Source organism: Australozyma saopauloensis, chromosome 5 (genome assembly GCF_035610405.1).
Source record: "Australozyma saopauloensis chromosome 5, complete sequence".
NCBI lineage: Eukaryota > Fungi > Ascomycota > Pichiomycetes > Serinales > Metschnikowiaceae > Australozyma > Australozyma saopauloensis.
Genome location: NC_086135.1, coordinates 657,505 through 680,994, shown reverse-complemented (window position 1 = coordinate 680,994; position 23,490 = coordinate 657,505). Strand labels below are relative to the sequence as shown.

Below are 23,490 nucleotides of genomic sequence, written 5' to 3'. Positions count from 1 at the left end.
TGATCTGCCGGATCGAGAAGCAGGAATAGAAGAAACAAAAATGAAACAATAGGGAAATCAAAATCTAAATAAAGTTTTGTGTCACATTGTTTTCCTTCTCTGTTTTATAGTGCAACCTAAAACTCATTTCCCCAAATTTCATTAGATCTCTGTACACTCCGATAACCGAAATTCAGATCCGTTCATATCCACCAAAGTGACATGAACTCTGCCGCGAGTAGGCGAACGAAAATCCGGCCACCTCGCAAATCTATAGGTGTTTCGAACAGTACATCCAATGGCCCATTTGACTACGACTTGTCGTGGCAAGACTTGGCGAAAGCAATAGAGCAGATCCAACACAAAAACGTCTCCAGCCTACTGTATGAGCAGTTGTATAGAAAAGCCTATGTGGCAGTGCTTGGAAAATGCGGCGAGAAATTGTATAAAGATGTCAGTGAGCTCGTGACAAAGCACCTCCTCACCAGAAGAGAGGCAGTGTTGAACTTGCTCAACGGAACATTCACTAATACCAACGAAGAGCTATTGAAGGCGGTAGTGCAGGAATGGACAGAGCATTTACAGATGATGAAGTTCATAAGTGACGTCTTAATGTATTTGAATAGAGCGTATGTCAGGGAGAACAAAAAGCTATTGACATATGACCTTGGCATTGTGCTATTTGATGTCTCGTTTCTACGCTACAACAATATGGAGGTCGGCTCCAGATTAATATCAACTGTCGTCGATGAAATCTCAAAATCTCGCAGTGGCCAGGTCATTAAAACAAAACTGTATCTTGCGCAAGTGATTGCCATGCTAGAGATCCTTCTGGAAGACAGAGTCGGTACCAATTTATCTGTTCCCAGCGCACAGGGACGGTCAAGCTTGTACCATGATGAGTTTGAGTTCCAGTTGTTGAGCGCTTCGGAATCGTACTTCTCTGAGTTGGCGAACAATTACATGAGTGCCGCAAATGGTACTAAATATCTCCACGATGTACAACTATTTATAAAAGATGAAGAGTTTCGTCTCCGCAGTTTACTTCCGAGACAAGAGAGTTCCGAGGCTATCACTCATTCTGATACATTCTCCAAGGTAAAGTCCATCATGGACAATACTCTAATCAAAAATTACATCGACCGCGTCATAACATACCCCAACGAAAACCAAGGTCTTCTGTTTTGGTTGGAACCTTTGCTTGTTGCATCGTGCGACGCTGCTATGAGCCCTACTATGTTCGTTGGCTTCTCCAGAGACAACATCAAAGAACTCCAGACCCTATACACCTTGGTAGGACGAATAGATGCTGACAGGAATTTATTGAAGTACCACCTTCGTGAAACAATCGTTGCTCAGGGGTCGCGGCTCACAACGTTAATCACTTCCCATCTTGAGCAGGTGTCTGCTGCCAATGCTACAGCAGGATCGAAAAAGCTGTCATCCGGCGTGAATTCCTCTAGCTTCGCGGTATTGTGGGTTTCTATAATTCTTGATTATCATAGAAGACTACTAAATGTGGTTCAAAATGCATTTGAAGGCGATCCCTCCGTCAGCCAAACAATCTACGGCGCTGTCAGAGAGTTCGTAAACGCTTCAAACCAGGGCCCGAGCAAGAGAGGATCATTATCGCCATCTACAAATGCCCCGGAGTTGTTGTCAATCTTTATGGATCATCATATCAAAAGTCTATCCAAGTCGATTGGGTCAAGTAAGCTTGCGACAGATACAAATGTAAGTGTTGACGAGTTGGAGGACTTCATCACGAAGTCCATCTCTTTCTTGACCCTCATCAAGGACAAGGATGCATTCGAGGCTCATTATGCTGCACATTTCGCTAAGAGATTTTTAAGCGCCAAAAGCTCTCATAGTGTTAGCTGGGGCTTGGCAGGAACTGATCTTGAAGAACTAATAATTGCGAAACTTGGAGACGAGATGGGCAGAGGAGGATCTTCTTTTGAGAAAATTGTGAAGATGAGGAGAGATGTCAAGCTGTCACACGATTTAACAAGTGAATGGAAGAGCCATGTTTCTCAAAACAAGCTTGACCTTGTTGAACTTGAGTTGAAGATTTGCAATCTCTCTGAATGGCCTAAATCCATGACCAAAGACTACAAGAATTTCTCCAATCAAGACGGTGAGATTGGCTTCATTTGGCCGTCTGTTCTACGAAAAACGATGCGAACATTCGAGGAGTACTGGTTAAGCGAAAAGAAGAACGACAATAAGACCTTGTATTGGAGTCCGAAGTTCGGCCTGATCGACATGATAATCACATACCCAACCAAAACATATGACATCAACCTCTCAACACTAGCTGGTGTCATCATGCTTTTGTTTGCCCCACTGTCTACCGATGCACTGGGAGAGCCAGTTCTGGCTTTCGCCGAAAAACGAGTTCTCAAATACGAAGAAATCAGGGACCTCACAAAGATAGCCGAGCCAGAGCTCAAGAGACAGTTGCAATCTATCGCAGTTGCACCAAGACTGCGACTTTTAGTCAAATCGCCCATGACAAAAGAGGTCAACGAAGGGGATGAATTTCGTCTTAATGAGAAATTTAAGTCGCCCACCTCGAAAGTGAGGGTTCTTACTGTTTCTTCCTCATCCAGTAGAGCCGAGAGCACAAAGGCAGAGAAACAGGATGAAGAGAAGGAAGTGAGAGGGAACATCGAGGAAGGACGCAAGCAATTGCTCAATGCAGCCATTGTGCGGGTAATGAAATCACGTCAAACGCTTTCACACAATGAACTTATTGAGGAACTCTTGAAGCAGCTCCAGAACCGATTCGAGCCTCTGATGACAGTCATCAAAAGACGGATAGAAGATCTCATAGACAAGGAATATTTGAAACGAGACGATCTGGAACACAGTGTGTACCACTACATAGCATAGAATGAATCATGAACATCAAAATAGAGCAAATTCCTATTCTACTGACTGTAGTCTCTGGTGCAAAACCGCCTCTACATTTCGATTCATTTATCTAAGAATTGACACACTGTACCGGATTCTCGATGAAATTCACGATGCACGGATTGTTTGTTTAGGTCCCATGGCAGGTATGCTAGATGATCTAAAAAAAAACACACATTTGTGCAGGATGATCGAATTCAGGTACAGGGAAAGTACTGTTCGAAGAGTTAACTTATCTTCGAGGGGTAAGAATAGACGAAGTTCATTTGCAAGAGGTCATCAAAAAAGAGACAACACAATCTTATTTTGAGCGATACAGAGCACTACCGACCACTGAAATGAGCCCCGGGTAGGGTTCTATTTTGCCTCTGGCCAGAATAAGGCTCGTAACTTGGGACAGGCTGCAGGAAACTCTCGGCATTTGTAATTGCGAAGAGTGAACTGGATTGGTCCGAAGAGAAAAGAATCAAGATATTAGCTATAAACGCACTATTTTTAGGCCAAAATATTATGAAAAGAACATCAACAACGCCAAAGAATCGTTTTTCAAAACCAATTGCACATACCCCACTCAACGCGGATGAATATCCTATTATTAGCAGCGTTGCGAACACTAAGGGGTCCATGGACTCAGATTCCCCAAGCAACCATGGGAAAATAGACACCAGAACTCAAAATACCAAATCAAGATATACCGATGTGGATCATTTATCCGCCATTTCCACCCCTCAGCTCCACCAAATTCCTAGGCCACATTCCCGTTTGTTTATCGGCAAGGTTCTCTAACCAGCGAGAATATGCTTCCGTGGTGGCCTTCCTGCAGAACATGCTTCTCACTCGCAGAAAACATCGGCTACATGCACGTCCGCCTCGCCCGTTGCTTGTTTCCTGAAAACATGAGACAGCCATCATCCACTACTCTTCTTTGTCTCATTTCTAGAGTCAAGACCGGGCCCAACACACACAACAGATTACACCAACAGAATTGTATCCTCTTCACCACACCCTTCGCTTAGACATTCCTTGATTCTGATACCACCTATTTTCTTTCTCTCTCTTACATAGACACCATCCACTCGTTACAATGCACAGACTGAGCTCGTCGCAACTCTCGCTAAACGAGAGCCTATTCGATGTCTCCATCTCCGGGAGCAGTGCCCAGAATCAGCGCTTGGGGCATTTGCGCAAGGTCGGTCTGATGACGAGTCTCTCTGTAGCCACCGAAAAGAGACCGTCCGACTTCTTCCTTGCACGAAACAACAACGACAATTCCTCCGCTGCGCTTAGTAGACCTAAATCTAGTGTATCCACGTCGTCGGAAACTTCGAAAGACTCGGATGACGGTGTTCTGGTTGTTCTGACTCCATTCGATGTGATGGAGTCTCGCCTCAGCTCTGCCACCGCCGCCTCTGTTTACCTGAAAAACATGGACCTGGACCTGAACCACAAACTGTCTGCCCTGGAGAGAGAATTGCCTGCCGCGCCCATTGTTTCTTCCACCGCAAATCTTGTTTCGCGGCCGCTTCCAGACTTGCCAGAGGTTCCTAGTCTTACAAGCTCATCTCCTCCCAAAACTCAACGACAACTATCATCATCTTCGCATCTGGACGCCTCAGGCATGTTTCCGCTTACACGCACGAAAACGCGATACTACAACCCCAAGGAAAAGAAAGAAAGACAACAGCTTCGAAAGAAACTCTACGAAGAAAACAATGATGATGACGTGATCATGTCGCAGGATCTAAGTCTAGTGTTCAATGTGCCTGTCATCAAGAAACATCATGAGATCTACACCCATAGTCAGAGCTCCAAGTCGTCGTACTTCTCTCGTGATGACATCGTGAAAGTGGATGACAACAAATACAATGCCTTTAAGCAGCCAATGAAGCCATGTCCATTGCCAGGAGTATTAGCTCTGTCACGAAGCAAAAGCGGTAGCAGTGCGAACCCATCTTCTGTCTCTTTTCATGATGACTCGTCGTCCGCAGACCTCCATCTGACGTCGTACCAGAGTATCGACACGGACGAGGAAGTATCGCGCAACATCTCTGACTTCTATGCTCTGCGCTCTGAATCATATTCTAAACTTGTTCGCGCCTCGAGGGACAGCCATATTTACAAACTACCACATTACATTCGCTCGCAAAACTCAATCGAGGACATCAGCTTAGTGTCGCCAGAAAAGCTTGAGCTTATTGACCAGTCAAGACCTATCAATCTCCCCCCTAAAAGCTCCGAAGATATCTCCAAACACAGACGAGAAATTAACAGGGTCCTCAAGAATGTTGAAACTACCAACAAGTCCCAAAGTTTATCTCGTCAAAAATTCAACGATAACTTAGCTACCGTTCAATCTACTTGGAACAAAGTGTTTCTGGCTGGAAAGGGCAAGGATCTTTCTAATACCCTCAATTCCGAGAAAGAGAAATTGAGAAGTTATATGTGGGAAAATCAAACCCATGACACTCTCACCTATCATTTTTTCAGTAAAGTCCTTCAACTCAACCTAGGGAATGATGCGGTTAATCAAATGCGTTCTGAATACGATCAAGTCGAGGCAACTCATCATGCATTGTCAGAGCAGACAAAGGCGACCAAAAACGCTGAGTTCGACTCTATCATAACACATGTGACCTCCCGGCCTCTTATTTATAACTTCATACAAGAAGCTAAGGAAAGTGTGCTGTTTGACTTCAACTACACCGACTTTGTGAAGAATTTCAGGCATCTTCTTTACTTAAAATCCTTGTCCGACGGTGGGTTGAAGAAACATCATCAGATATTTTCCATTCCTATATTTTTAATTCTTTTCCGTGGAGAATCAATGGCCAACGTCTATCTCATGATTGAAATGTTTGATGCAGAAATTTTCAGCGACGAAGTATTCGCTGATTTGTCGAAGAAATTATCTGGATGGTCAAATCTTTCTTCGATGTCATACTCGAGTGCCACCTACAAAGTTTTGAGCCGATTTTCAAGCCTTGAAGAATTTGAGACTCTAAACACATCTACAATTTTCGAGCTCATGCTTCAGCTCAACGACAAGCTACCTCTCAGTCTCAGCGCGCCTTCTACCCCAATCATCTCCAGGGGTTCTTTCTTGTCATACAACAAGATTGTTGAAGAGCCAGGAAGTGACTCATTAGACAGTGTTCAGTCGCTATCAAACAGCTCAGACAGTCTGTTGAACTCTGTGCTTACATATAATGCTTCGATTTCCTCCTCTCACAAACTACTTTTGACTTTCCTTAACTTGCTTGTGATTTACTCACGGTCGCGCAAGAGAACTCAAAATATTGTCAAACTTTTGCAATCGTTTTTGTTGACAATTTTCGACTACTATCATATAGGTTGGAACACTTCCGAAGAGCTTGTGAAAATGAACGGCTCAATCAGAGTCAACCATACCAATGACCAGTGGGCAAACCTTGAATCCTTCACTTCCAAGTGGAAGCAAACTTTCAAGAAAATGTAGACCCGTTATTAATCTATGTTTATCGACTATATAAGTGACGAATTTCAATGACTTTTAAGATCCAGACCCTGTAATATTCCCAAATTACCACATCTACATATCCATATCGAGCTCAATTGCATTAGGATCTTGAGTCGCTTGGATTGCTTCGACTTTTTGAATCGTGTCAGCCTTGACAAAGCCCATTGGATTAATCTCTGAACTGTAGTCCTGAAGAGCTTCGAATTCGTTAGCCACAACTCGTTTGAAACTAAGCATATCCTTGTATGTATACTCAGTGCCATTCCTTGCTTCGAACTCCGTCCACTCCTTCCAAACAGGCTCCATCAGTCGAGAGCTTGGGTGAGCCAATGAAGAAGCGTGTTTGAGTAAAGCTCTGGCCCGTCCAATCTCGCCCAAATCCAGCTCGAATCTCGCATACTTAAGAGAAAGCTCGATGACCATAGGGAGCGAGAGCTGCGTATCTTGGACTGCATTGGTGATAGTAGAACGTAATAGATCGACATCCTTAAGCTTGAGTGAGATCGAGTCGAAGAGAATAAGATAAATCTCGTATTTATCATCGACTACTTTATATGCATTTTCTGTCGACATCGTCTTCTGAGAGTATGCTTGTGAGAGACGTTCAACCGCTTGTGAGAGTATTTTAATGCTCTTTGCCAAAGAACCTCTTGTTTGCAAGAATTGAGAATACATCTTGAAGACATCAGCGATGAGGTGACCTGGAAGATTAGATGCTAGGCACCTGTCAAAAACATCGAGAATTTTCGACTCTTCCTTCTCGACTGAGACAATTTTCTCGAGGTATGCCATCCATATTTTGAAGCATGGCGTAGGTGAGTTGAACTTCGAGATGCTCAATTCGTAAATTGAGTAAGCTCCGGCATAATCCTTTTGGGCGAGAACAAAATCAGCGTATTGAAAAACCAATCTTAGTGTAATCACTCCAAGGCTCATCATTGCTTCATAGGCTGATCGCAATTTCTTTGTGAGCTTGTCTTCGTGGCTCATGGATGTGAGAAGGTCAATGTAGAAGCTCCAAAGATGAACAGATTTGAAAACTCGTTCTTGAATTGGTCGTGAGATATCATCCACTTCAATTTCACTTGCGTTTGAAGGGATCGTGTAGAGGACCTGCTCCACTATCTCCAAAGCCTCGTCATCCGACGACTCTAACGCAAGCTCGGACCACATAATATAAATATTGGCTAGTTCATCTGCGGACTTGTACTGAGATTTTACAGCTCTCGAGTAAATTAAACGAGCTGTGTTGTTGTCACCCAGGGATATGTACAAATTGGCATAACAACTCCATATATCAGCTAGAGACTTTCCCTTTCGCGAGTGTGCTTCTAACGGGTTCACACTTTTGATAGCAGTAACAAGAGAAGCAATAATTTCGTTCGTTTTCTTTTCACCTCTGAAGATTTCAGCCCGGTCTAACCATAAGTCAACGTTATTGGGCTCTGTTCGTAAAAGCATGTCGTTGGCTAAAATTTTTTGTTGCTCGACAAAATTTTCGTAGAGTCTGAGTTTCATCTCTGCTTCATCAATTAGATTCTTGGATTTGAGAGAAATAATTTCGTGCTCAAGAAAGTCGGTGTATTGCTCGAATGTGAGTGCGAGTGCCTTCATATTTGTTGCCTGAAGCAAAGCAAGATTGAAGTAGTGGCGAGCTTTATTAAACACCAACCTCTTTTCATAGTACATAGCTATTTTCAAAACAAATTTTGCTTTCTTCTCTGGTAAGTCCAAAGCAGCATCAAGAGCTATACGCTCGAGATAGTCATGATCAGCAAACGAACCGTGAGAGATCAAAAGGTCAAGAAATATGCTAACAAAATAAGAGTCCTGTTCGGCATTCTTGATTTCGTTTCTTGGAATCTGCGAGTAAAGCGTCAATGCGCTGTTGAGATCACCAAATTGAGCCACCTTGAGCACACATTCACACCTATCAACAGGAAAAGGATTTCTCTGAGTAGCTTGGATCTGAAAGACTCGCTTATACACATTGGCTCCAAAACTTCCACGCTTAGAGTTGGCCACTCCAAGGTAGGATTTCCATAGGTCGGCATGATGACTAGCATGCAAATTGTTTAGTGCCAAGTCTAGTGCGCTGCCGTAAGCAGAAAAGTCCTTCTTTGATTTAACTAATTGAAGGTAGCGTAGCCATATTCCGGGCTCACTATTGAGCGTCTGTAGTGCCCTTTGATACAACTGTAGTAGGATATCTCCATCTTCTTCACCCCAGGGTAGCAGGAGATACACGTTCCATAATGTATAGGAGGCAGGGAGACTGGAAACTGCACGATCCAAAATAAAGATACTTCTTTCTAGACTGCTTTCATTGGCTTGGTAGTAGTCTAGCCAAAGAGACTCGTTCTCAAGATTCTTGAGTAGCGCCTCTTCAAAGGCGACACTCGCTTCGAGAATAAGAGTGTCCAAGTCCATTATTCAGAAACTATGGATCAATGCCAAAACGAGTGTATCGTCTCTGAATCGTATTTCCTCCGATTTCTCGAGCAGAGGTGAGATGTGGAGACGGATTATATTATAGCCAAAAAAAAAAGGAGGAAATGAGTTTCGAACAAGATCAAACTGAAAATGAAACAAAAGCAAACTGCAAAAGCAAACAGTAAAATATACAAAAAGACGACTTCCGAGGGCTCTACATTCTTCGATACAATTGATTACTCCGACTCGCGTTTCCGCGATTAAAAACCAAACCTCAGAGTTCATCCATAAAAGACTTGCGAGAAAAAAAAAAACGCATTTCCTAAAAAACTTATAGCTGTTGCAAAAACTCCAAAAAATGAGAAAACATCTATTCTACACTAGACCCTGTAGACTCCATGCAAGGAAGCCAGAAATCTATTCCTGCACCGCCAGACCTGGGGTTCTGTTGGCCATAATATTCGACAAGCGCCTTGATACATATAAACCCACATCGAACCCACCACATTTCATTTGCACTGATCAGCTGTAAATATACTTTGCGAAACCAGCAGCTTTCAACTCCGATCTCTACGGTCATTCGATATTCGACTCTCTCCGATCCATTGATTCTATTAGCAAATCACCCAATCTACCCGAAGTTCAAATCACCAATGGAATACAGTTCCTTGCACAATTCCTTCCAAAACTGTAAAAACCTCTGATATTTCTCACTCAAATCCACTCCCCCCAATACCGTTCTTTGCTAATGGTGAACTTTTACCTGACCCTATTTCACTCCAGTTCACAAAAAGCAGAGGATCCTCAGGACGATGATAACATATGGAAACCGCCAGGTCTCATAGAGGGAAACAGCTCCAAATCAGGTTCCAGAACGCGCTCTATTTCCCTCTCCCGATTACTCGCACGCGACAATGAGCCTGTCCTTATAACTCCACAGGTGAGCCATGACCACGAGCAGGAAGAGAAGAAAACTGGCAGCTTTTTGAAATTGAAGTCTTTGTTCAAGTTTTCCGCTTCACCGGAAACAAAGTCAACTGAATCTCCTCAAGCAGAGTTGCCAAGTGTGGAGGATTTGGACCAGGTTCCTAAACTCTCACCCCCTGCAAGGGATACCAGTAACATGTTAAAGGTGTTTTCGCTCGGAAGACGTAGGCTGGCTTCGACGTACACGGCCCAGGAGGCCCAAACTGCCATGAGCAAACATTCTGATGCATTGAAAAGCAGTCCTATTGTTGACAATAACCCATACTTTGCTCACCAAGGCTTACCACCTCATATGAAAGATAAAGAGGGAACGCCGGTGTACCCAACAGATAGTTCTGTCAAGATTGCGCTTCGTCAGAATGATGAAAATGGCCAAAGTCCTGGATCCCCTGAAAGACGTCTAGAGTCGCCCACGAGGGCTTTCAGTTCGCCAACAAAGGGATTTCTTAGTCCTGAAAAGAGATCAAGTAAAGTCTTACATTCAAGTAACAACAGCAAATGGCTCGCCACCGACAAGGACACATCTCAAAAGGAGGCATTCTCAGCACCCCTGACACCTCTACGCAAAACCCTTCGTCGTGTTGCATCTGCGCCCCTAGTAAATCGTCTTTTGAGTGAAAAATCTCTGCCTCAGATACAAGAAAAAACCTTTGAACTTGAAGATCATATCGGAGAGCTTGATCTAACCAAAACACGTCCTCGGACTAATACACAAGGCAGAATATATAGTCACCATTCCACCCGGATTACGGATGCTCAAGTGAATCAAGAGTGTTTCGAGAAAATTCGCCTTTTAGGAAAAGGTGACGTCGGCAAAGTGTTTCTCGTTCGCGAGAAAACATCCTCTCGACTTTACGCTATGAAGGTCTTAAACAAAAAGGAGATGATCGAGAGAAACAAGATCAAGAGGGCTCTTGCAGAAAGAGAGATTTTGGCAACTAGTAATCACCCTTTTATTGTTACTTTGTACCATTCCTTTCAGCTGCAGGATTCGTTGTACTTGTGCTTAGAATATTGCATGGGAGGAGAGTTTTTTAGGGCTCTTCAAACAAGGGAGTCAAAAACTATTGATGAAGAGGATGCAAAGTTCTATGCTGCAGAAGTGACGGCAGCTTTGGAGTACTTGCACCTCCTGGGCTTTATCTATCGTGACTTAAAACCGGAGAATATCTTACTCCATCAGCTGGGTCACATTATGTTGAGCGATTTTGATCTCTCAAAACAATCAGGATCTATAAGAAATCCAGAGATCCAGCTAAATAAAACACACAGCTCTTCAAGTGCCCATATTGACACCAAGGCCTGTATTGATGGCTTCAGGACAAATTCTTTTGTTGGTACAGAAGAATATATAGCTCCAGAGGTTATCAAAGGAAAAGGACACACAAGCGCAGTTGATTGGTGGACATTGGGTATTTTTATCTTTGAAATGTTGTATGGTACCACTCCATTCAAGGGAAAAGATCGAAAAGCCACTTTCGGCAACATTTTGAAAAAAGAGGTGCGCTTCGTTGATACAAAGAATGTGTCGTCATCATGCAAGAGCTTGATTCGCAAGCTTCTCATAAAAGACGAAATGAAACGACTTGGTTCCAAGATGGGCGCATCCGATATCAAAAACCATCCGTTCTTCAAGAATACTCAGTGGGCTTTGCTACGGAACCAGAAACCTCCTATGATCCCTGTCCTCACGAAAAGTTCGAAATCCGAGCAAAGAACCAGATTATCTCAAAGCAAGGACGAGGGCTTACTCCCACCAGCTCCAAGCAGTGGAGAGGATCCGTTTGCTCTGTTTAGCTCGGTCTCTTTACACTACAACGAAAACGAAATCGACGATGCACCAATCATGGGGTCTGAGAACACTTTGTACACAAGTGTTGCCTACACGATGACAAACCGGCCGGATTCCGAACAAAGAAAAAACAAAAACTTCTTGCGAAAATAAGAAATGAACGCTCATGAACCCAACTTCGTAGATCATTATAATTTGTGCTCTTTATTAGGATCGTGGTTTCGCCTGAAAGAAAAGAAAGCTTAAAATTCTAATAAATTCCATCAAAAATAATAACCATATTTTGTATTTCAAATATAAACGTTAAATTTTATAATAACCTGTAAGACCGAAGAATGCGAAGTAGCGAAGAAGAAAATCGTCAAAGAGTTTTTTTATGGTGAAGTATGTTTAGCACTTGACCAACTCGATGATGCTAAACTTAACAGGTTGACATTGAGCACCTTGGGTCTGGTCATACAAGTTGTAGAAGTCACCAGACAAACATTGGTAGAACATATCACTGTTACCCAAAGCCAAGGTACCGTTTTGAGTGATAGACCAACCAGCAGCGAAGATGGTACCAGCTTGTGGTGGAGGACCGTCGAACTGGAATTGTCTGTTGGCAACAATAGCACCAATTCTACCCTTAGAGTCAGTCAAGACAGTCTTGTCCAATTTCATGGCCAAGTTGTTCTCAGCCAAACAAGCTTGAGGGAACTTGCTGCCGCCAGCTGGAACAGTGCCAGTGGCCTGAGGTTGACCGTCGCTGATTTGACCGGCAACAGTTGGCTTTGGCTGGTTTTGGATTTGACCATCACCGATCTGGTTGATGACAGAGGAGGTGCTGATCTTTTGGTTTTGAATTTGACCATCACCGATTTGGTTCACAATGGTAACAGGCTTGTTGTTGCTGATTTGGTTCTGGATTTGACCGTCACCAATTTGGTTGATGATTGGTGCAGTTGGCTTTGGTGGAGCAGGTGTCAGCAAAGTGATGGAGGTCTGCTTTTGGACTTGGCCATCGCCAATTTGCGCAACACCATCACGCTTGTCCTTCTTCACCTCCTGGGCAACAATTTGGATACCGAACCAGCTTGGGTGGTCAGTGATGGCACCAGTTGGAGCTGGGGCAGAAGGTGTCAAAGTAGTCCAGGGTTCAGATGGAACATATGCAGCTTGGGCGATAGCGCCAAGAGCCAAACATGCGGTCAATTTCATTGTTGTGTAAGAAAGGTGTGTTTATATAAAATCAAACTCAGAAAAGTGTTTGTTAGTACTGGAGAAAAATGGTTACTGGGGTGGATTTGCAGCCATTTAAATAGTTTCTGAAACAGTGTCGGGCTTTGGGTGGGCTATTTTTTGCTCCGGCCTATAAATACTTGCAGCCACAGGATGGTTTGGCCCCAAACTGCACTCAGTGAGATTTGCTGGATCCGTCAGGTATAGTCAAGTTGAAGGGGCCCTGGAATCATGTGAAGCCTGTATGGTATGTGTCAACAAATCGCTGGTCAATGCATATAGCGCTCTATGTGCACATTTTCCTGTGTCAACAGATGTTTAAAATAGATAAATTGATTTTTACTGCAGATAACCAGGCAATTAGGTTACTGTGTTGGCTGGCAATTTGTCTCGTTCGGTATTAAATGGGTCATGACATTGATTTTGGCGTTATCTTCCATTGATCTTTTGACGGGGAAAAATCATTTTTAGTCCTTCTTCGGCATAAGCCAGCTGTGGAGGTCACCATTTTGTCCCCTTTGGACATTTTTTTGATCCCTTCAAGTTTCGGAAGCTAATAGTCACGTCCCATCACTATCCATTTACATCTTGTTGTAAACACATATTAATTGAGGGACTTCTGGTTGCCGTGCCCCTTTCCTTTACCCGGGGAGACACACCGTACTACCTCATCGCGCATTATCTGGTAGGTTGAGTGGGGATATAGGGAGAGTTATCGGAACTTTATGCGAGTAATTTAACCAATATAGCAACCGCCTGCATGTATCATATATACCTCACTGGCGACAGTTTGGACCTACCAAAGCCCTCGATATACGACGAAAAAAAAAACTCACAGAACGATCCAAAATTAGATTTTGCCCGGTCATGTTCGAAAAGCTTCAGCTCGAAACATTTGGACTACTTACTCTTTCCATCAAATCAGTCCCCCAATTTCTCTATTGGTGCGAACAGATACCTTCTCGTTTCACTTTCTCGTCCATTGGCTTTTCAATTCCCCAGTTCTTAAACAGCGATATTTTGGGCTGGGGGTTGCTTGTATGTGAGCCCGGAACTCCACTATTGAGTCTGTGAGGTCAGGCAATATGCCAGTTCTAGCTCTACTGGTGTCAGGTGGTATGCAAGTGTGAGGTCCATTTGTGAGACGCGTGCATGCATCAAGAATGCGGTGGATGGTAAACGCGGCGAACGGCAATTTTTGGGTCCCATACAGGTGCAGGTGTACTTACGAGGATGCTGCGCGGCGGTTATTCTTCTTTCACTTCAACAGAAAGATAATCCGAGCGGCCAGGGGTCTTTGTGTTGAAAGAAATCAATAAGTAAGAAATCAGTTGGTGATATCTTCTCCATCATAACGAATGCGAGCACCTAAAAACTTTCTGTCCGTTCTTCTTTTGTCTTTTCTTTATTGTGTTTGATGTACTTGTCGAAACAAGACTTGACCATCCATGATTTGATGAAGTGTTTTCTTTTTTCACTCAATGCTCCTCTGCATCTCTATTTGTTTTTTCGTGGCATGCGGCTAATTCTATCATGTACCTCGCATAAGCAGCTGGAATTTCTCCATTCTGCAACATCTGCTTTTGTTTGTGCTCCACTTACCTGGAACAATGGTAAGACAGACAAGCCATCTTGCATCTAAAAATCTCTTGGATTTTGGCTTATACATTGTGAAGAATTATAACAGGCTTAGAATTGTATTAAAAGTCTCTGATCTCTCCACTCTCTAGAATTCTGATTATACTCTCTTTCGTGGATACTTCCAGCTACAATGGACTACCAAAATACTATATACTACAAGCATCAAAACGCTCAAGAGAATTACTTCGAATTGAATCAGTTCGACTTCGAGCCTGAACCTCAAGAAGCTTGCACCGCAGCACGTCAAGTGTCTGAGATGTTTTTTAACAGTGTGTATCCCACGGTCGCCCCAACAATACCAGTTCTCAATGAACAAAAATTCATCCCCAATGAATCAGCATTTCTGGCTCCAGACTTTGGCTTCCTTCAGTTAGACATACCAAAGGGGCCAATCATGGGCCCATTCTATCCACAAACCAGAGATATTCTGGTTCAAGAGGAAACTTATTCGGAATATGCAAATAATTTCCAACCTTTGAGCAAAACTCTCAAACATTCAAACGCCATACCTACTGATTTGATTCCTATATTGGAATTTGACCTCTCTTCGCATAATTTGAGGAGTAGCGGCGAAGGGCCTATACAAAGAAACTTACCTCGCGCTAATATTATTCGATTTAGAAGCGAAGATTCCATAGATCCCTTATCTCCAGATAGATATCATAGCTACCTGAGTGGAAGCTCAGTCCTTACTTTTGACAATATGGGTTCAAACGGGTGTCTCTCAAACTACTCCAGTACAACTGTTGAAAATGATGTTATAACCAGGCCTCAAGACTTTGAGAAATACATACATGGCAAGGTTGAACATTCCGAAGCATTTTTCAATCCCTCTTATCAAATTGACTCGGCGCGTGTTTGTAAGGGCCCTGGTACACCAGTTGATGTTTCTCCCTATGAGAGTTCTGATCGTTCTGAACTTTCGACACTGAAAAAACTACAATCATGGGAAAGTTCAGAGTTCGAAACAAAAAGTACCACTAGTATTGCATCAGATAGAGAAGAATATAGGGCGCTTGCTGCTGAGAAGTCCACAGAAATTGAACAAAGCACACAATCGAAGAACAAAACTGGATTTATGAGGAGCCGGAGCCACAAATGTCATGTATGTCAAAAAACTTTCAAGCGGCCGTCCTCATTCAGGATTCATTACGCTATTCACACTGGCGAAAAAGACTACCAATGCGATTGGCCTGGTTGTGGCAAACTATTCAATGTCAAGTCTAACATGACCAGACATCAGAAGGTCCACTTGAAAAAGGTGGGCAAAAAACGGTAGGTACTATTAAGGATTAATAATAATGCAAATATTAATACATAGCATAATGGCTTGAATTTCTCATTGTTTGCGGAACTCGAAAATCTTTCTGAAGAGTCTCTCGCCTCTGGGACCCAATGCAAGGATTTGCGGCTTAGAATCTTCGTTCGGCGTTCTCATTCACATACCAATTGTCTGGTCTACCCCATGCACCCCACATCTCTTTGGATGTGAAGAAACGGGTAACTAAATGTATGTTCTAAAGTGGGGGCAACAAAACATGTAACGCTACTAGCCCTGTCTTTGGTTCAAGTAATTTTCTGCCGGAAAACGCTTTGATTCTATGGTTTAATTATGAATAATGAACGAAACTCAGTTTCAATATCTTAGACCTTTCATTTAGGACATGATGCAGGCTCCCCAGTTCCAAGTGCATATTATGGTTTATGTACAGGAATTTCCTTTCAGAATTGGTATCCTAACCATGCGTATTTTGGAGAAGCACTTACACAACTTGAGCAAGTTTTGCATTTTCATAATAATTCTTAAACTTTCCATTGTTTATACCTCCGTAAATAGAGTGCCGCGCTTCGTCAAGCTGCATCGTGGTCATCGCTTTCATGTGCAAGTGACGCCGAACATACAAACGTAGTTCAATTATAACATATACTTTGCAACTCACTTTGTTCAAAAAATGGTGTTTCTGCTTGCAGCAAGTAAAATTGTGGTGTAGCGCCAAACCACGAGAATTGATGAGCACTCATTCTCGAACGCTTTTACTTTTGAACACTGGCTGTGCCGAAACTGTTAGTCAAAAAAAATCCTGATGTTAATCCGTAATTCTGGGCAAGATAGTGTTGCACAGTGAAACCGGAGCCTTTGTTTAGCCGCATTAGCGTCTGTTGTGTACGGTGCCCATTGTATCTTGCATTGGCTTGCATTCAACAATGCTTTTTGAGACGGACATATACTTCCAGATTCCTTACAGTATCCTGATCATAGATATTTTCATCTTTTGTTCATCATTTTTTATTGCTTCCAATTTCAGGGGCCCAACACGAAAGTTGCAGCGGGGCTGTGCTTGCAGAAGGAGCAAGAACGCTCGGGGTATGAGTTGAGGTATACAAGAAAACGGCAGTGTTTCACCGAAGAAGTAGAAATGATACTCAGCTTCAGCATCGCATTTTGACGAAAGAAGATTCGATGCTTTTCAACGACAGAGGTGAACGCTGTCCGAACCAGTTTGATGAAAGGAAGTAACCAAGAAAGTAACAACCAAATAATAGACCAAAATATTTGCTTTAAACCTGATTTTTTTCGCTTTGCGTCCTTTGAATAGAATACTGGACTCGCTTTTCGCCCATCAGCTCTGATGTATCTTAGAAAGGGGTAACAAAGATCAATAGGAGAACACAAGCGTAAATAAATTGTTCCTCAAGACTGGAAAATATTCACTCATTTTTTTTTCCCTCAAGTCACACCCTATCCTTCAATTCTCGTTCATCATCCTTATTATTCACCTTCCAGGATCACCAACATAGACCTGCACAGTTGTGACCAACCAGACAACAGCTCTTTCTTCTTAGTACACCTTTGATCAAAATGGCTGCCCACCACATTGCAAAGTACATCCGCCATGCTCCTGTGAGCAAGCCTCATGTAGACCCCAAGATGAAGTGGGGTGCCAAGTTTCTTGGTGCCACCATGTGGTTCTACATCTTCTACAGAGTCAAGACTGACATGATCGAGGGTCACCATTGAACTGTACCAATATAATGAATATTCTATGGAGTAGACAAGGAGCATATAATAAATTTACAATATAGCATTTGAGCAGGTAGTCCCATTGGTGTAGATTTGCGTAGAGCCACTGAATTTTTGTAGGTGCAATTGTTACCTTTCACGATGAGATTTGGCGCGAAATGAATTTGAAATGGGGTGATTTAATTCTAGCTATCATTTCATTGTATCTCTGAACCGTGATCTCTTGGAGCAGCTCAAGTGTTCAAGCTTTATGTTAGCACAACTGTTTGGTTCAACGTATGCTTCCAAAGAACCATTACAAGCGTTGACTGGAAGCACCCAGCATATCACGTCAAGGTGAAACACAATGCATGACAAAATTGAAATGTTAAAGACATATGAAACATGATGTCGAAGAATTTCCGTGAACTGTACTTTACACGTTCTTGTAGAGGGCTACCACCCGAGAATCGAAAGTCAATATCAAATTGGACAGCAAAAACCAAACAAGCATAGAGATGAACTAGCATTTTATTTCTCGCGCAATAAAAAATCAAAGTTAATTTTGCGCGTCAATCTGTCTCCCCTGATTTTTCAGGTCCCGAGATCTCTATTTTTGTCTCAGATCTCTCTAATCTTATCCCCAGACTGTGAATAGTCTATCCTCTTCCAGATGCTTGATGCACCCACCAGATTACGCAATGCGATAATCCTGGGTAATCTATCTATTACAAAACGCCTCCTAGGCCGTTTCCCGGAGCTTTGGCTTAATATTGACCCCAATCATGACGGTTGGTGTAACCTACATTACGCGGCATACCATGGCCACTATCTCATCTGCTTCCATCTAATAACGATGATGAAGAAGTATAAACGAGATATTCCAGGACATGGAACAATTTGCGATATTGACCTCGTTACGTTCAACAATTCCACATTATTCCATATGCCTCTAGAACACCATTACTCTCAAACGCTACACTACCTACTACAGGCATTTTCAGGAAGCAAATGGTTGGATCAGAAGGGCGGAAGTGATCTTCGAACCCCACTACATTGTTGTTGTGAGTACGACTTCCTAGAAGGACTCAATCTTTTTCTTGAGTTTGGTGCTGACTGGTCAGTACAAGATATAAACGGAGATACGTGCCTACATATTTGCTTTGCTAACGGAAGCATCTCATGTCTCCAGGGTTTGGTGAAAAGTATAGCCACCCGTAAAACAATGACCACTTTGAGTAAAGATCTCGATGTGTCATCTAAAGAGGAAGGCGGGCCTTCCCTCACAGCATTGGTTCTGGAGGTCAATGACCAGTTATGTGTCCTTGAAGCGACACTCAATACCCGTGGCTTCACTGCCTTTTTCCAGGCACTGTCCGAACTGATCGTGACCCAATACAAGACACAAAAGATCCAATGGATAACACAATGTGTTGAGAGCGAGTTGGCTTTGCACGAGAATGTGCCCTCAGTAGTATCCTCCGCAAACCTCACGAGTCTCATGAATGCATCTTTTAGTACGCGTCCTCGTCTTCTGTCTGTCTCGAGCTCTGTCACTTCGTCGCTAGGACATATTGGCCATGCAATCTCCAGGTCGTCCTTAGATTCTGAGACCCCTCCACCCATTGCTACTCCACAATTTGACTCTTTGGTCCTGCTGTCTGGCCCTGAAGTTATCTCCTCGGCGCGAAACTCAGAGGCCGCCAGTACGGGGCGCAAACATCTGTCATCATTACCAAACTCAAGTCAAACAGACAACATTGTCTCTCAAATTGCTTACGATAAAACTACGCAGATGCGCAAACATTCAAAATCTTTTGGCTATGGATATCGTACATCACCTAGCCAACTTCGCACGCCTAAATTGAGTCTGACTCTGTCAATGCAGCCTCCCAGTCCTCATCCCTTCGAATTTACAAGGAATCAGTCTCTTAAGTCTATAACAATTTCACCACTGTCAAGGCAGAATAAGCGCGTGGATGTTGATGATGTTACAGAAGAGTCAGAGCTGGAAGAGTCTGTAGGTTCAAGTGATTCGAGTATTGTGTCGGCGTCTAGCTTGGCCGCTGTCACCCCAACATCCTCTAAACTTCTATCGCAGCAATTTTTTTCTCCTCTCAATTCACTGCGGCGGCGAAGCGTGTCTGCAACTCAAGTCCACACTGACTCCGCAAAGACAAGTGCAGAGGATGTCAGTATCCCGAAATCTACTGGCAGCAGATCAAATTTGCCATTTTTTAGGCGCAATTTTTCAACTCCCACCTTCTCGCTGGAAGGGCCTCCTATTGGAGATGGAAGTCTGCCTAAGAAGTCTAGTAGAAGGCCTAGCATTGGAGGAGAACCGGTGGGCAAACCCTCGTTGCGCTTGCTTATACCTGAAAGTAACTCTTTGGCGAAACCAAAAACATTTGCATTGTCACCGTCTTCCAATTCTGTGACCAGTGATGACTTCACTACAGAACCTAGTCCTTCAACTCTTTCCGCGTACCGTGTCAAGCCGCTTTTGCAGCGGGTACCCATAAATCGAGTGGGTTCAATATTAGAATCCTCCGAGGAGAATATGTCACCACATCTCAGCGAGTCAGTTCATAGCATCAGTTTTACACGTGTACGAGGCGAGTGAAGGAAGCGGCCACATTACTCATCGACTTGATGCAACTCGAAATTGTAAATAGAGGCTTCATTTATCTAGAATAAAATAGAAAAGTATTCTGGATCTTCGTTCAAGACAATCAATAGATCATTGTCGGTAATTATAAGGCATTGCCTCGTATGATAAATGGCTGCAAAGAAAGCTGCAAAAAAAAAAACGGAAAAAATATCAATTAAAATGGACAGCTTATTTAAAAAACTCGGGAGAAATTCCAATTGTTAATGGTAGGATCAATTGTCAAGTCTAGCTCGCATATTCATGTGGGGAGACCTATATGATCTATAGATCATGAGTAAAAGCGCAGGGAGTAAGAAGCAGGCCACTCTAAGTCGATTTTTTACGCCTACCAAACAGAAGCCAATACCCAAACTTACTGAGCTAAGTGAGAACTACGCCAAGCGAGACTTCAATGGCGAAGACAGTGCAAAAAAGAGACTGAAAGCGGAGGTACTGCCTGCAAATGACGAAATACAGAAAAATGAGAATAGCCTGAACAGTTCAACAATAGTTGTTGATGATCATGAATCTGGTGTTGGTGTAGCAGCAATGAACGAGACAATTGCTCCTACACCAGCACGTAAAACAAATGGAAGTAGTAAAGCGCGTGCTCCGAAAGGAACCAGAGCGAAATTGACTCCATTAGAGCAACAATTCAAGACACTTAAAGCTCAAAACATGGACAAAGTGTTGGCTTATCAGGTAGGGTATAAATTCAAGTTTTTTGGTCAGGACGCTGTGGTAGCGTCTCATCTTTTAAACATAATGCTCATACCTGGGAATATAAGTTTAGAGGACCAAAGTCACGACCGATTTGCATACTGCCTGATCCCGGACAGTCGACTTCATGTGCATTTACAGAGATTACTAAATAATGGCTTGAAGGTGGGCGTAGTGAAACAGACAGAAACTGCGGCAGTGAAGTCCGTAGATGGTCTGAATAAATCTGGGCTCTTTGAAAGAAAAATTACTGGTATTTATACAAAAGGAACCTACATGGGAGATGAATTGTTCACAGGAGACCCAACTATCAATAGATCTAACAATGCTGACTATGTGGCTGAAAGTAGCTACATTCTATGCATAGACGAGCTGAACTATCCTAAGGAAACAGCAATAGTCGCTGTACAACCCGTGACAGGCGATATTGTATACGATACTTTCTCTGACACTTTCACAAGAGACCAGCTTGAAAGCAGACTTGCATATTTGACTCCTAGTGAAGTAGTGATAATAGGGACTTCTGAAGCCCCACTTCGGGAGACGAAATTAGCACTCAAACTTCACAATCCTAGTATCGCTCTCCAATTCAAACAGCGCGAATCTGTCGAGGCCATACAAGCCAATTTAGTTGACTTCTTCCAAAGCCTTGATTCTAGTGGTCGCTTGAACCACTTAGCAGAATACTATACCCTTAATTTTCCCATCTCAGTTCAAAGTTGCATCGATCAGTTAGTGAAATACTTGGCTGAATTCAAGCTCAGTAGCGTTTTCACTATCCCCGAGAACTTTACAAATTTGACTGACACTAAAAAGTATATGCTTTTGCCCATTAATACTCTCAGAGCGCTAGACATTTTTCAAGTTCAAGACGATCCAGGCGCAAAACGCGGCACATTGTTGTGGTTACTCAATCATACACATACTAGAAAGGGACTGAGCCTTTTGCGAGATTGGATCAGCAAGCCTCTTATTCAAAGAGATGAAATTTTGACAAGGGCAAAGGCCGTCATGACTTTCAAAAGTGAGACCTTCGTCCACCTTCTAGATGCTTTCAAGAACAGTCTACTGAATTTAGGAAAGAGCGGCGTCGATCTAGATCGATGTTTGATTAAAGTTCACTATTCATCAACATACCGCACGGATAAGATCTCAAGAAAAGAATTTTACATTATGATAAAGAGCTTCAACGACATCTTACAACTCTTTCAGGATTTTGGACAATCTGGATTGGACGACTTCAAGAAAGTTCATAAAGATAGTGAATTGCTAGTTGAATTATTCGAGTCTATATTCGAAGCGAGTAAAGATAATATGGCCGAGGTTTTTCTCAAACAAATTGACGCCGCAAATGCTCTTGAAGACAAAGACTTGAGCAAGCAGAAAATCGAGTACTTCAATGTCAGCCAGTTTCCTGAGGTTTTCCCTGAAATTCAGAACGAACTCAACGAAATCGCAACTATAGATTTCCTTCTTTCAGAGGAACTATCCGAGATAAGAACATATCTCAAAAGACCGCAGCTTTCATATGTGACAGTTTTGAAAGACACTCATCTAATCGAAGTTCGCAATGGCAAAGCTGTAGATGCGCTTCCCTCCGATTGGCTCAAAATTAGCGGAACAAAGTCTGTTTCAAGATTCAGACCTCCAAAAGTAGTCTCCTTGCATAAACGCAGAATGTATCATAGCGAGAAATTACTCAAGGAATGTGATGAAAGCTTCAATCGAATTCTTCAAGATTTTGATTCTCATTACATTTATTTCAAGAATATTGTTCACAGAATCGCAACGTTTGACTGCCTATATTCTCTAGCTAAAGCTACTGTATCGGAGACAAATCTCTCTTACACTGTTCCAAAATTTGTTGATGAGCAGGTCATTGACATAAAAAATGCGTCACATCCGATCATTCTGAAGCTCGGTTCCCAGAACATGTATGTGCCCAATGACGTCAATCTTTCGTATCTGAAGCAAAGAGTCATGATAATCACGGGACCAAATATGGGTGGAAAGTCCTCGTACGTTAAGCAAATAGCATTGATTGTCATAATGGCGCAAATCGGTTGTCCCATTCCCTGTTCTGAAGCAACAATGGGAATCTTCGATCTGGTGTTCGTTAGAATGGGGGCTTCCGATGATATTTTAAAAGGCAAATCAACTTTTATGGTCGAAATGTTAGAAGCAGCGAATATTGTTAATCTGTACAGTGAGAAATCGTTGGTTATAATGGACGAAATCGGTCGGGGCACTGGGACAGTCGATGGAATTTCGTTAGCGCATTCGATACTCAAATACGTGATTGAGGATAAGATGGGACCTCTCACTCTCTTTATTACCCACTATCCATCCTTGCATACTTTGGAAGATGAGTATCAGATAGTCAAGAACTCTCATATGGCGTTTTTGGAGTTGAAACGCGACGGAGAGAAAGGTTGGCCAGAGGTGGTATTTTTATTCAAACTCGTTGACGGAGTGGTTTCAAACCTGTATGGATTAAATGTCGCCAATTTGGCTGGAATTGACCCATCCATAATAAAGACAGCGCATGAAGTTTCGGAAGAGATGAAGAAAGAACTTGAAGTCGAGGCTGACCGTCAGTGGTTGAACCAATTAGACTTTACCAGCATTCATAATTTATTAAATAGTTTATAGAT

The 23,490-nt window shown here is 42.8% G+C and overlaps 8 protein-coding genes across 8 annotated transcripts; 6 read left to right on the top strand and 2 right to left on the bottom strand.

Annotated features, from left to right (window-relative positions):
- Positions 1 to 201: 201 nt before the first annotated feature.
- PUMCH_004187 (uncharacterized protein) lies at positions 202 to 2,874 on the top strand (the record flags this gene model as incomplete). Its single annotated transcript, XM_063023134.1, has 1 exon — positions 202 to 2,874. One exon carries the CDS (start codon positions 202 to 204, stop codon positions 2,872 to 2,874), a length of 2,673 nt encoding a protein of 890 aa, XP_062879204.1.
- A 1,105-nt stretch (positions 2,875 to 3,979) lies between these two features.
- PUMCH_004186 (uncharacterized protein) lies at positions 3,980 to 6,370 on the top strand (the record flags this gene model as incomplete). The annotated part of the gene is made up of 1 exon (XM_063023133.1): positions 3,980 to 6,370. The coding sequence occupies one exon, from the start codon at positions 3,980 to 3,982 to the stop codon at positions 6,368 to 6,370; it is 2,391 nt and encodes a 796-aa protein (XP_062879203.1).
- A 93-nt stretch (positions 6,371 to 6,463) lies between these two features.
- PUMCH_004185 (uncharacterized protein) lies at positions 6,464 to 8,821 on the bottom strand (the record flags this gene model as incomplete). Its single annotated transcript, XM_063023132.1, has 1 exon — positions 6,464 to 8,821. One exon carries the CDS (start codon positions 8,819 to 8,821, stop codon positions 6,464 to 6,466), a length of 2,358 nt encoding a protein of 785 aa, XP_062879202.1.
- Positions 8,822 to 9,572: 751 nt separating this feature from the next.
- PUMCH_004184 (uncharacterized protein) lies at positions 9,573 to 11,756 on the top strand (the record flags this gene model as incomplete). Its single annotated transcript, XM_063023131.1, has 1 exon — positions 9,573 to 11,756. The coding sequence occupies one exon, from the start codon at positions 9,573 to 9,575 to the stop codon at positions 11,754 to 11,756; it is 2,184 nt and encodes a 727-aa protein (XP_062879201.1).
- Positions 11,757 to 11,993: 237 nt separating this feature from the next.
- PUMCH_004183 (uncharacterized protein) lies at positions 11,994 to 12,803 on the bottom strand (the record flags this gene model as incomplete). Its single annotated transcript, XM_063023130.1, has 1 exon — positions 11,994 to 12,803. One exon carries the CDS (start codon positions 12,801 to 12,803, stop codon positions 11,994 to 11,996), a length of 810 nt encoding a protein of 269 aa, XP_062879200.1.
- Positions 12,804 to 14,595: 1,792 nt separating this feature from the next.
- PUMCH_004182 (uncharacterized protein) lies at positions 14,596 to 15,744 on the top strand (the record flags this gene model as incomplete). Its single annotated transcript, XM_063023129.1, has 1 exon — positions 14,596 to 15,744. One exon carries the CDS (start codon positions 14,596 to 14,598, stop codon positions 15,742 to 15,744), a length of 1,149 nt encoding a protein of 382 aa, XP_062879199.1.
- A 2,395-nt stretch (positions 15,745 to 18,139) lies between these two features.
- PUMCH_004181 (uncharacterized protein) lies at positions 18,140 to 20,089 on the top strand (the record flags this gene model as incomplete). Its single annotated transcript, XM_063023128.1, has 1 exon — positions 18,140 to 20,089. The coding sequence occupies one exon, from the start codon at positions 18,140 to 18,142 to the stop codon at positions 20,087 to 20,089; it is 1,950 nt and encodes a 649-aa protein (XP_062879198.1).
- Positions 20,090 to 20,407: 318 nt separating this feature from the next.
- Positions 20,408 to 23,488, top strand: PUMCH_004180 (uncharacterized protein; the record flags this gene model as incomplete). Its single annotated transcript, XM_063023127.1, has 1 exon — positions 20,408 to 23,488. One exon carries the CDS (start codon positions 20,408 to 20,410, stop codon positions 23,486 to 23,488), a length of 3,081 nt encoding a protein of 1,026 aa, XP_062879197.1.
- Between the last annotated feature and the right edge of the window lie 2 nt (positions 23,489 to 23,490).